This window comes from Rattus norvegicus, chromosome 2 (genome assembly GCF_021556685.1).
Source record: "Rattus norvegicus strain SHRSP/BbbUtx chromosome 2, alternate assembly SHRSP_T2T, whole genome shotgun sequence".
NCBI classification, from domain to species: domain Eukaryota; kingdom Metazoa; phylum Chordata; class Mammalia; order Rodentia; family Muridae; genus Rattus; species Rattus norvegicus.
The window spans coordinates 192030001-192042631 of record NC_141535.1 but is presented as its reverse complement, the minus strand read 5'-3'; the positions used below and the strand labels follow the sequence as shown (position 1 = coordinate 192042631).

General features: G+C 46.0%; 1 protein-coding gene across 4 annotated transcripts in view; it reads right to left on the bottom strand.

Annotated features, from left to right (window-relative positions):
- Positions 1 to 218: 218 nt before the first annotated feature.
- Ngf (nerve growth factor) overlaps positions 219 to 12631 on the bottom strand; it is a 54372-nt gene continuing 41959 nt past the window's right edge. For 2 of the 4 annotated variants that reach the window (XM_087624502.1, XM_087624496.1), the window contains exons 2-3: positions 6938 to 7061; positions 221 to 1123 (exon numbers count right to left, since the gene is read on the bottom strand). In XM_087624502.1, the coding sequence (XP_087480628.1) occupies positions 386 to 1111 (726 nt within the window). In that variant the 5' untranslated portion in view covers positions 1112 to 1123; positions 6938 to 7061 and the 3' untranslated portion in view covers positions 221 to 385. Of the gene's footprint in view, positions 1124 to 6937; positions 7082 to 12631 lie in introns of those variants that run through there. The other 2 variants (NM_001277055.1, XM_087624493.1) reach the window with 2 other exon arrangements.

The window sequence follows — 12631 nt, the reverse complement described above, 5'->3', positions numbered from 1 at the left end:
GTTGGCTCCGGAATGTAGACCAGAGCCTGCAGGCTGACTTCCCTTGCTAATCATGCTGGGTGCTGAGCAGTGTCTGAAACTAGTTAGCCAGCCCTGGAGCAGCTCTGGCTGGGAATGAAGGTTACAGATGGGCCGTGTTGCCAGGAGTGGCTGGGGGACAGTTCATTCTGCACTCTCCTAAACTTTGTGGGTACTCTTATTGAGAGAAAGGACTCAAGTGTGGGTACACAGGATGCTTTGAAAATTTAATAAATAATGACTTTAAAATTGTATAAACGATAAATTATCATGCAGTCCTTATAATTTAAAATAATTTACAGGCTGAGGTAGGGAGGGGCCCAGGAGAGTGTGGAGGGGGCAGGTGGGGAAGGGGGCTGCAGGCAAGTCAGCCTCTTCTTGCAGCCTTCCTGCTGAGCACACACACGCAGGCTGTATCTATCCTGATGAACCTCCAGGCAGCCTGTTTGTCGTCTGTTGTCAACGCCTTGACAAAGGTGTGAGTCGTGGTGCAGTATGAGTTCCAGTGCTTGGAGTCAATGCCCCGGCATCCACTCTCTACAGGATTCGGGGCTCGGCACTTGGTCTCAAAAAAATACTGTTTGAATACACTGTTGTTAATGTTCACCTCGCCCAGCACTGTCACCTCCTTGCCCTTGATGTCCGTGGCTGTGGTCTTATCTCCAACCCACACACTGACACTGTCACACACTGAAAACTCCCCCATGTGGAAGACTGGGTGGGTGGATGAGCGCTTGCTCCTGTGAGTCCTGTTGAAGGAGATTGTACCATGGGCCTGGAAGTCTAAATCCAGAGTGTCCGAAGAGGTGGGTGGAGGCTGGGTGCTAAACAGCACGCGGGGTGAACGGAGTCTCCGTTTCTTAAACAGTTTGGGGTCCACAGTGATGTTGCGGGTCTGCCCTGTCACACGGGCAGCTATTGGTTCAGCAGGGGCACTGCGGGCTCTGCGGAGGGCTGTGTCAAGGGAATGCTGAAGTTTAGTCCAGTGGGCTTCAGGGACAGAGTCTCCCTCTGGGACATTGCTATCTGTGTACGGTTCTGCCTGTACGCCGATCAAAAACGCTGTGATCAGAGTGTAGAACAACATGGACATTACGCTATGCACCTGGAAAGACAAAGACCGAGAGGTTACCTAAGTTAAACGCTGGGGAGCCGTGCTAAGCATTATCGGGATGGTGTCAGGCCCCCTCACAGGGTTCTTCCAAGAAGATGCCAGGAGGCTATGGGAAGAGAGCCCAGAATCATCACCCAAAGTAGAACACTTGTGAGAGGAGAAGGGGCGTGGGCAGCAATCACATTGGGATCACTGGCATTAATCAGAGCAGGCTGTGTGGTCGTTCTGTTCCGGGAAGCAATGGGGCCCTTGAATTCCTGCCTCGAAACTTGGGTCTTGCTCACAGAATCCTTTGGGCTCTCTGACCACCAGCTTGAAGGGCTGGATAGTAGTGGTGCCTGAACTGTGAATGTTATTCCCTTTGGAAGGTTCTGGAAGGCATTGCAGGGAGCATGGCCTGAAGCCCCAGCACTGAAATTTTTCCTTCACTCAGCAGCTCTGATTCTGGAGATTAGGTATTCTTGAAATAAGCACCACAGGTAACTGAAGGTTCTGGGGGGCGGGGGCATTCCAATTAGGAACTGCTATCTTTCTTTCACATGTGAGGAGGCCAGTCCACAAGGAACCAACCTACAGGCAAAAGCTAGACCAGAAAGAGAATCCAAAACACCCCTTACCAAGTCAGTGTGCGCTTCTTCCCTCCTCCCCTTTCTCTCTTTAATTTTTTTTTCTTTTTTTGGAGCTGGGGACCGAACCCAGGGCCTTTCGATTGCTAGGCAAGCACTCTACCACTGAGCTAAATCCCCAACCCCTCTCTCTCTCATTTTTGAACAGGTACTTTCTTGTTATTGCTTGGAGGTGAGTATAGAACAAACATAAGTCTCTGTCAAGCTCACCCTGAGTGACACTAGAGCCAGCTGTGTTCTGGGGACCATTGTCCTGCCCAGACTGAGCACCAGTTCACACCTGCAGATTCAGACCAAAGGCCACCTCCTTTGTGAAGCTTCTCCAGATTTTGGCTGGCTCAGAGGGGATCCTCCACAGAGTTTCTCAAGCCCCCAATTCTATCTTTACTCTCCTGTGCTGATGGATCATTTCGTCTCCTCCCCTATTTTTTTCAGCATATTTTGGATATTTCACACTCCTTGAAGCTTTCTCTAATAACTCTAACCTAAGGGTTCCATCTGTCTACCTGTCTCTGTCTCTCTATGTGCTGCCTGCATGTGTCTAAATGTATGCCTGTGTATTCTTTCCTGATGAATCATCTATCATCTATCTATCTATCTATCTATCTATCTATCTATCTATCTATCTATCTATCTAAAAAGTCTTAGCATTGGGTCTGAGAAAACTACAGATATCCAACTCAGATATTTGTCAGCATTTGAAAGCCATTTAATCGACTGCACCTTAGTTTCCTTGCAGGCAGTAAACACTATTTTCCAGGCTGAATATTTGGATGACGCATGTGCTGGTTCTGAGTTATTCATCTCTATTAAGACAAGGACTTTGTCTTCCTTAGGTCTACTTCTGTTGTTCTCTGAGTCCCCTCCATCTATGGGTGTCCATAGCATATTGTCTTCCTCTCCCGGGCTTCCGTAAAGCCTGTACTTTGGTCAGCCTCCTGGATGTGTGGTGCTAGAGGGCACAGCCATGTCTAATCCACCTGGGTGGCGGCTTCCTCCATCACTATCTCGTGCGTTTCCTTCACCCGGTGCTGTGGATATCTATTTGCATGTCTGTCTCCCTCCCAGATGGTGCTTTAGAAGCCACGTGACTTTCATCTCATTCAGTGCCTGCGTGGCCATATACAGTGTCCGGAATGTTACAACTCCTCAAGAAATAAAGGGAGAACCAGGAGAAGATTGAGCGGAGGTGACAGAGGCCCACACTTTGCTTTCTATTATAGACGTGGGTCCTTTTGGCTGTGCCCAAGGTCACACAGTGCCTTCCCATCACATTCAGCCAGTGAATCCCCTGTAGTACTAGACTTCCTGGTGGGATCCAAGGGGAACAAACAACCAGCCACACTCTTTTCTCTTGGAGGAAAGTTTTTGTCGATCCACTTCCTCAGTCACCCGTGCAGAGGAGGAGGTGGTCGGTATACCTGAATTCTTGATTCCCCCTCCCAGATCTGAGGGCTAACGGTCTTGCTGATAATCGTCTCGCTGGCTTTTAGAGGATTGATCGTTCTTTTGGCAGCTCACCCAGCCTTTCATCTCTGTTCCTTTTCCTGTTCCACACCTTTCTTCTCGGTACGCATTATCTTTCATCAGGTGAATTAAGGCAGAAGACACAGAACTGAACTCCATACTTTTATACCCAAATTAGTAACACCTGTTAGAACTGGATCAGGAACTGAAGAACAGTTGACCAGAGTTTAGGGTTTCAATGGAAACAAACCTGCCTTGATGTTTCCCATTGTCTCATCCTGGAGGCTCTGCAGGGGAAGTCCACCCTCTTCTGAGCAGACCGCTGACTCCAATAGCTCCATCCCTGGCCCATCTGCTCCCTTGGAGCCCTCTCTGGACCTCCTGCTTCCTGGGGGAACCTCTCTGTGGATATTGGCAGTCTTGGTGCAAGACATCACTGAACAAAATCTTCATGCTCAATTCCACCATCGTCCCACCTGTGTCTTCTGTGTCAGCAATCACAGCCGAAGGTTGACCACCTGGCTTCCTCCCAAAACAGTTCCACAGTCACTCTCTCTGCTGCTCCTGTTTCTCATTCTCCTAAATGGCGTCTTCACATTTTGCTATCCCATTACTAGGACCATTATTGCCTTCAGCTGCAAACCTCAGCGCATCCTGGCCTCTGGTCCCTGCCCTTCATCTAGACCTCTCTGTGTTGTCTTTTGAGTTTTGCTGGAGTAACATTCCTTGTAGCTGTAACTTCCTTTCCAGCCTCACTCCTGTGTTTCCGGTCCAGATGGTAAGACTACATCCCACCTGATGTTCTGGACCTTCCTCTTTCTTATTCTAGTGCCTTCTCCCCTGATTTCCCCATTAAGCTTCTTAATGCATTGCTCTGACCTCAGGAGCTTGGTCACAGAAGCCAGTGGTGAGCCTTTGTCTATGGGTCCAGAACAGAGGGAACAGAACCTGGCAACAGCCCCGCCTCCTTCTACTTTACCTCACATTTTTTCATTCCATGCACATGAGCTCTTGGCACAGCTCCTGCCCTGTGCTTAGCCACCCCTGCCCTTGCTGTGGGCTCTTTCCTCCTGGTATGCTTCCCCTGCACTCCCCATCCCCTTTCTGCTCTATTTACTGTCAGAATCCATCCTGTTGTCTCCCAACCTCTAACTTTAATGTCATCACTCCGATAACTCCTGACTCTAGGCCAGTGGTTCTCAATCTTCTTAATGCCACAACCCTTTAACACACTTCTGTATATCATAGTGACTCCCAACCATAATGTTATTTTTATTGCTACTTCATAGCTGTAATTTTGCTGCTGTTATGAATCATAATGTAGATATCTGTGTTTTCCAATGGTCTTAGGTGACCCAGTGAAAGAGTCATTTGACCCCCAAAGGGTAGCAACCCAAGGTTGAGAACCACTGCTCTAGGCAGAAGAATCCTCCCTGGTACACTTGTCCTATGGAAGGTATGTTCTCTTTTCCTGTCTGATGCAGGGAGAGAGCTTCATATAGGCAGAAAACTGTTTGCTTCAGTGTTGTCTCTTGTGTCACCTCCACCTCTAAAGAGCATTGCATGTGGAACCTCCTCTTTCTGAGTGTCTTGACTGCTCTACCCGAGGGCTGATATTTAAGGTGCCTACAAGCTCTGAGCTATTTTATGGAATTATAAAGTTTTCTACTTTACATAATGCATGCTTACTTTACATAACAGACTCCACAATGATCTAAACTCCTAATGTTGTCTGTGGATTTGCTGTTGGCTTAGCACATGGTACCCATAACCATTCAGTGGCAATGGAGACTTGCATTATGGACAGATAGTTCATTAAGAGTCAAAAATAGCTCAAACAGATCCCTTCAGTTTTTGATTAAAATGTAATTTGGGGGAACCATATTGACTTACTCATAATGGTATGTTCCTATACTCTTTAAAAATTATTAGAAAAGTCTCATAGTCATAAGTAAATGCAGAAAAGAGAGAAGGAATCTATAGTGTTTTCCACTCTAGTAACAATGCACTAGTGCTAAAGAACACTCTCTCCTTGGATGAAGGGAGCCAGGGAGGGGCTGATTTTACCTATCTGACTAGCTAACGACGCTGCTAGACAGAGCTAACAGTTGATCCTAACTAGTCCTTGTCTCAAGTTGCCAAGAGGCTTACCAACTGGATCTAGAAGAAATGCCTTATAGAAAGGGAGAAAATAAATCTCTGTCTTAGAGAGAGATGACAAGAGCTATTCACAATTCTTGGACTACAGAGCAGATTTGTGAACCTGGTTCATCATTTTTGGCCAAAAAGACAATTCCTTGTGACCAAGGAAATCCAGCTTCCTCCATCTCAGTGGCTACAATCTGACAGGGGCTCAAGGGGTCACATTATGCTTTAAACTTGGCCTCTATTCTAAATGTAAAATGGCTGTTGGCTTCCATTTTAAGACTCGAGAACTCTCCTGCTAGAGCCTACAAGAAGTATAAAAGGAATTCAGTGAATCCTTAACTCCCTAGGGAGGGATCCATGAGGTGTCCTGGGAGGAACACAGATGAGTGGTGACAGGAACAGAGTTTCTGCTGGCCTACCCAGTACTCAGGCGGAGGCACAGCTTGGACATGACATCAGAGAAAGAAGTCTTCCAGGCATCAGGTGCACCGTTAAGTCATGTTGCTTTGTCTACTTGTAGAATGGTTGGTTCTCTAGGCTTGGGGATGGTGGTAGAGGGAACATGTCAAACAAGTTACAGGTGACATTGATGCTGATGATCCAAGGACATGGCTTGAGAGTTACTAGACCAACCTTAGAGGGGCTGAATGAGTTGAGGTAATGTGGCTAGTGTGTGCCAGGACCATTCTGTTGCTCAGCCTCTGCACTCTGTGATTGACAGTGTATCCTGAGATGCACACAACCACTCCAAAATCCAAATGCAATTCTCAGAGTGTGAGTTTCGCCTCCATGATACCGTACCTCCAGACCCAAGGGAACACACTGATGGTTGATCGCTTTTACGTCTGGAATCTCAGGAGTCCCAGTATCACAAAGACATCTAAGATCCAAATTCAAGAATGCCTTGATCATGAAGTACATAAGAGGCCCATGATGGTGGCATGTGGACGGAGAGTCTAGAAGATTCTAGACTCTCTGGTTAGCTGCTGTTCTCCACAGCTATGGCCACAGGAACAGAATGTGCTTTTCTGAGTCCCAGAGTCGCATTTTATGTCTCATCAGTCATCATAACCACCTAGGACAAGGCTGTGCTCGTCCCCTCCCATTTTATGGTTGAGGGAACAGAAGAGACAGAGATTAAATCACTTGGTCCTTGATATCGGGTAAAGTAGAATTTAGAGCCAGGCCTGCCAGTGTCTAGATATGGAACGCTTCTCCACGCTTCTATCAGGCTCCAAGAATGACCACAGACTTTCTGCTATACAAGGACACCTGCTCAGACTGCTCTGGGGACTGTAGAGTTTCTGTCTGTTGCTGTCTGTCTACTCAAGGGCTTGGGTTATGTGACTTTTAATGTGTTCTAGAAGCTACAGAGCATAAGGACTTCTTTGGACAAACCCCATTTGCAGTGCCACTCAGAGCTTTGGCCCTTACTGATCTATCAGGTCTGACCCCCCTTCCACAATCTGCAGACTCTTTCCAGCTGTGTGTCACCGGGAGCTTCTGAGCCTAGCAGCTGTAGAGCTAGACGCCCCAGGAAGGCAGCCATCCCACAGGCACTTACCTCAGAGTGGCCAGGATAGAAAGCTGCGTCCTTGGCAAAGCCTTTATTGGGCCCAGACACTGAGGTGAGCTTGGGTCCAGCATGCCATCCAGCCCCCTGGACTGCACGACCACAGGCCAAAACTCTGTGAAGGAGAGCTGACATTAGACAATGGTTACCATAATTCCCTAGCAGATGGGTGGACACCTGAGCCCTAGGCAGAAAGGAAGGAATGTCCCAATAAGGCAAGCAGTATTTTCATAATTCCAGTATTTTAGCAACATTAGGGTCCAGGAAGGCACAAGAGTCCAGTTGCCAAGATTTCCAGGGTCCCAGGCTTGCATAGCTCTAGTCTTACATGGCCTAGGTTTTGCATGGCTCTGGTCTTACAGAGCTCAGGTCTTGCATGACCATGTAATGGTACTTGCCTTTACTAGTTTCAACCTGGACACAGTCCACAGTAAGACCACACCTAATATGGCGGCTCCCAGATCCATAGTGGAGTTATGCTCTACTAATGCCTAAGCCAAAATGAAAATTATTTTGCACACTGCCAAAGAGCAGATATAGTAGACCTAACTTCACCCAGCCTTGGTGACACAATACTACAAATGCAAAAAGTCCTGGCAATTCCAACAAGCCAATTCTATGATGGTAATACAAACAGTGGGAATGGGACAAACCACTTGACTCATCACTTGGACCCCTTGCCATACAAGGACAGGGCGTCTTGGGGCACTACACTAAAAATCTAATTTCAGGAATCAGGAGCTGTGAAGATGACACAATGAGGGTGAAATATGCTTTAACTTATAGCTCCTGGAGTCACTGTTTCCCCACTAATTCTGTCAACCTGATACATGTAGGTGCTTCATTCATTCATTCATTCATTCATTCATTCATTTCCTGAGCAAACACTACCCTTGGTGCTGGAGACAGAACAATACATAAAACAGGCAAGTTCTTGGCATCTATTATGGACTTCCCAGTCTAGTACAAATAAATCAATTCAGACTCTGCTGGTGCCATGAAAAGAACAGTTATGGTGTGGTGAGAGAGATGGGAATATGGGGAACGTGTAGACATAGTACTCAGTAAGGAGCTCATCCAGGAAGCTGCTCTCAAGCTGATGACAAGGAATGGTGGACAGAGTATTCTGGATGGAAGGAAGAGTAAATCCCAAAGCCATGGACATAGATAAGTCAAAGTAAATAGAATGAAAACAAGACCTGTGAGATGAGCAGCAGACATAGAGCAATTGGGTCTTCAGAATGAAGCCAAGGGTCACCGTTGCATCCCTGGGGCCAACAGGAAGGGAGTGGGAGCTTTAAGCATAAGAGTGTCATGGTACCGTTGAAGGACAAATGAACAGATGTCTACATCTGTGAAGAAAGTTTGTAACAGAAGCTCAAGAATCACACCTTTGTTCTTATTGTCTATACTTTTTCGAGTTCCATAAACCCTTCATCTGGCCATGCCTTGCTTCCCTGTGATCCCCCACACTGTCCCCCTTTCCTATGGCAGTGGATGTCATAGAAACCTCCCAAGGGGCAACTGCCTTGCTGTGAAGAGGGGCTGAAGAGCAGGGGAGGTGGAAGGGGCCCAGGAGTGACGTCTGTGTTACTGGGAAACATGGCATCAGAGGCTGGGATGTTTCTATTTCTCTTCCTTCCAAACCCTGCTCAATATACTCCTTTTGTGTTTCGAACACTAACAGGAAAACCTTCTGATACAAAACCAGGTGTGGGGAAAACCTTACTCGAATGCTCTTCAAAAATTTTGTAAGATTCTGTGACAAATAACATGTCAATGCAATGCCTGGTCCTGTTTAGCCTGGGGGAGGGAGGGTGGCATGTGTCTGGGGTAGGAGGTGTGTATTACTTGTCTCAATACTCAAGGGGGAAGCTCATCTATTCTACAAGCCCTCCTGCTGGGGGCTTGGCTGAGCTGCACAGATTATAAAGTTGGAAGCCACAGACCTGTGCCCTAACTCAGTTCCCTTTGATTCTTGGGTAAGACACCACTCTGAATGTCCCTGTGTCAACTAAAGGAGAAGTTGTTAGAATAGATGACAACTCTGGTCCTCTGTGAGTCTAAGACACTATGAGTAAGCAATCTTTTCACCACCCTTACATTGAAATTCATTAATCTCCTCTATTAAACATTGGAATTTCCGGTCCTGGGCCAGACACTGTGCTAGGTGCTAGGGACACAGAGAGAAGACACAGTATTTCATATAGCAAATCACCAGAGGGGAAGGGTTAATACAGGCTAAGTATTTAAATTAGTGTGATGATCAGGCTGTACATTACTCATGACGGGGAAGCGGAATGAACCTAGGAACCTGTTTTATCCAGTCAGGGTAGTCAGAGTCATGTGCTTACAAAGGGGTAACATCTGAGCAGGGTTCTTAAGGATAATTGGGAGCTGCAGAAGAATGGAGAGAAAACCCACTACACAGTCTTTGAGTTCAAGAGCCGACCGTAACAAGGCTTGGAGTGTGGGCGAGAGTGAAAGGCATATGTGGTAGGCCTTTTTATCAGCAGGGGAGAACGAGTTTGGGGATCCCATTGCTGCAGCCTGTCCACTTGCTTTCCACAATACACAACAAGCATTCACCTTTAATCCACAGAACAACCCGAGAAGGCAAAGTAACTATTCTAGATATTCCTCTACTGGATGCCTTCTAATCTAAGAGATTGGAACTAGAGAGGCCGCCAATATAAATTATATATACATAGTCCACAACTCTGTAGACTTGCCCTCTTGGGGAATGGAGTCCACACAACCACAAGTTTCCTAGCCATATATCCATAGCTTTTTGCACAGGTAACCTTGGTGTGCACCAGTCTTCTGCCCATACTATCCGCATGCCTCATAACTAGATTTGAGACTCCTTCCAACATCTTCCATGCCCTTGGCCTTCTCTCATACAGTGCAGGTACAGCAGTGTGCTGCAGGGAAAAGAATTTCCTGCCAAGAGTATGGACTGATTTTCATAGGTGTTGTTGCTCTAGTCTTGTCCTAGGGAAGGCTGAGGCTCTAAAATTAAATCCAATTTAAATATTGGCAATTTCTAATCTGAATATACCAGAGACAAGCAAACTAAATGGATACCTATTTTTAAATCCCTAATTGTTCTCATAATTACTTAAAAAGACGTCCAATGGCTCTCATACTCTTGATAAATGTGTGCAAATAGAACAGAGCTCATTTATAGTCTGCCTTATGGTCCTTCTTATAGAACACAATGAAATTCCATTGAAATATGCTGTGCCTCTGCCAGTATGGCCTGGTCTGATGCTTTATAGTAATGATAATATAGCATCTTAAAACTTGTTAGTAATGCAAAGTACTGGGTAGATATCCTGAGTACTAGAACCAGACAGCTTGGGATTTAATATTTACTATATTATTATTTATCATCCAAGTTTCAGAATAGTAAGGTTCTGTGCTGGCTATCTCGATCTCCAAGGGACTGGATGAAAATCATCTAGGAGATTGAGATGCTCCTCTGGGCACATCTGCAGGGGATTTCTAGAGGATTAGTTGAAGTAGAAGGTCTGTTCTCAGTGTGGGAGGCTCCTATCAGGGGTTGGCTCAGATAGAAAGAGGTTCCAAGAAGCAGCAGTGGAGAGGACCTGCCTTCCTTTCTGCTTCAGGGTAAGAATGTTCAGCATAGCTGTGTCATCCCCTGCTGACTTCGCAGTAATATGGGTTCTATAACAGTGGCTCTCCAGGGAACGTCCATACTTCTGGTTTGAGACTGGTTTGAGGACTCAGGCTTCATGGACTGAGCAGTTAGTTACTGTGTTCTTTACCTTTCTAACTAACAGACAGACATTGTTGGATTACCCAGCACCTATGTGCAAACCAATCTTACAAAATCCCCCTTTCCTAGTCATGTTCTATTGATCTCATTTCACTAGAGAACCTTGCCTGATATGCTCCCTAGAGAGTGAGAGATCCAAGCCAAGGAGGACAAACTCAGAGATGGCCTGCTGCTGTGGACTCCCCACCTGACTGTAGCCTTCCATGGGCCTCCTCACCTTAGAACCCATGAACAACCAGCCCAGAGTCTTCTAGAGCTGGAGGATGGAAGGATTCTTCTGAAGATCCTGGAAATAAGGCTGTGTGTTTGGCTCCGATCATTGTCTCCCTATCTTCCCCAATTCCTATTTATTTTCTTTACTTCTCAAAAGTATTTTGGCCAAACTGTTAAAGTCCAATCAACAACCCAAGCAACTTGCTTCTGTTGGTGATGTGTGAGAAGTGGTGGACATGTCCATAAGTCCTTCACATGTGACTATGCAAGGCTCTACCTAGCCAGCTGCTCTCTACTTTCCACTGTCCTCCAGTCCTCTGCAGCACTGACTGTCAACCCTGGCCACATCGCTGACTCACCAAGCCAGCTTCACACACCGACCATGCTGCCTGAGCCTCACCTTCAGGGAGCCTAGTTTCACTGACTTGAAGCGCTCTCTATTCACGAGGAGTTTTCAAAAGCTCCCTAGGAGATCCAAATGTAAGGCCAGCGCCAAAGTCACTCTGCGCTGGAGCAAGAGGAAGAAGCTTGATGGTGCATTTGATGAGCCAACTAAGAGAAATTCATTATCAAGAAATCAATATCTTAGAAAATATAAAATACAGGCGCAATCATATTATGGAAAACAAGGAGATATAGGGGGAGGTTGTATTTGCAACCCCTCACTGTCTAGTCAGGCCACTTTAAAAAATTCTCCAGTGTTGGAGCAATGGTGGCTATACTAAAAAATTCAGGAATGGGTTGGGGATTTAGCTCAGTGGTAGAGCGCTTGCCTAGGAAGCGCAAGGCCCTGGGTTCAGTCCCCAGCTCCGAAAAAAAAGAACCAAAAAAAAAAAAAATTCAGGAATGTTTGTTGATTTTTTTTTCTCAAAGATCTGGGCATGGTTGACTTGAAGGACCTCTTAGATGTCATGCGCTCCAATGAAGCAATGGCCGTCCCTAAAGCAACTTACGCTGTTCAAAGACGCCAGGAAGCTATGTCCCTCTTCCTTCTGCCTCTACTTGGTAGAGTTCTGAGTGAGGAAATCTCACTTTAGATCTAGCGTTGAGAACATGTTCTTGTTGAGTAAGTCTTGGTGCTGCTATTGCGATTTTCACTGCTATAGCCATTCTTCTTAATTTTACCCCATCTGACATTTCTTATGCTGTGCCTGCATACAAAGGGAGCAGAGCTGGAGGTCTTCTATGCTGTCAATCTGTTTTTCTAATTCTTAGCCTAATCAGTCATTTTCTAGAAAGAAATATGACAGTAAGGTTTGCTGACTAAGAGTTCTTTTGTTGTTCTTTTTTTAAAAACAAATTTCAGTTTGGGCCACTTTGAGACAATTTGATGTCTTTTAACTATTTAGTGGTTTTGGCAGATCCAGTAGGAAAATAGTGCATCTGGCACCAAGGACTTAGGAAGACATAAAGGTTCAGCAAAACTATTATTCTTTTTTCTCCAACTGGTCTGATGCTGAATTCTAAAGTGTCTTGTCACATTCCTTAAAGAGAATTGGTCCTATGGCTTGTTGGGAAATGTTGAGGTAAATTACAAAAGCTCTCTCAGCATTTCCCCAGAGCCAAAGAGATCAAAGAAGAAGCCATTGGGGTTGGCTGCTCTTCAGCTTTGGAATTTGCTGTAACTGTGAGTGGCCTTCTATGGTGTGCAGCTGCCCACAGACAGCATG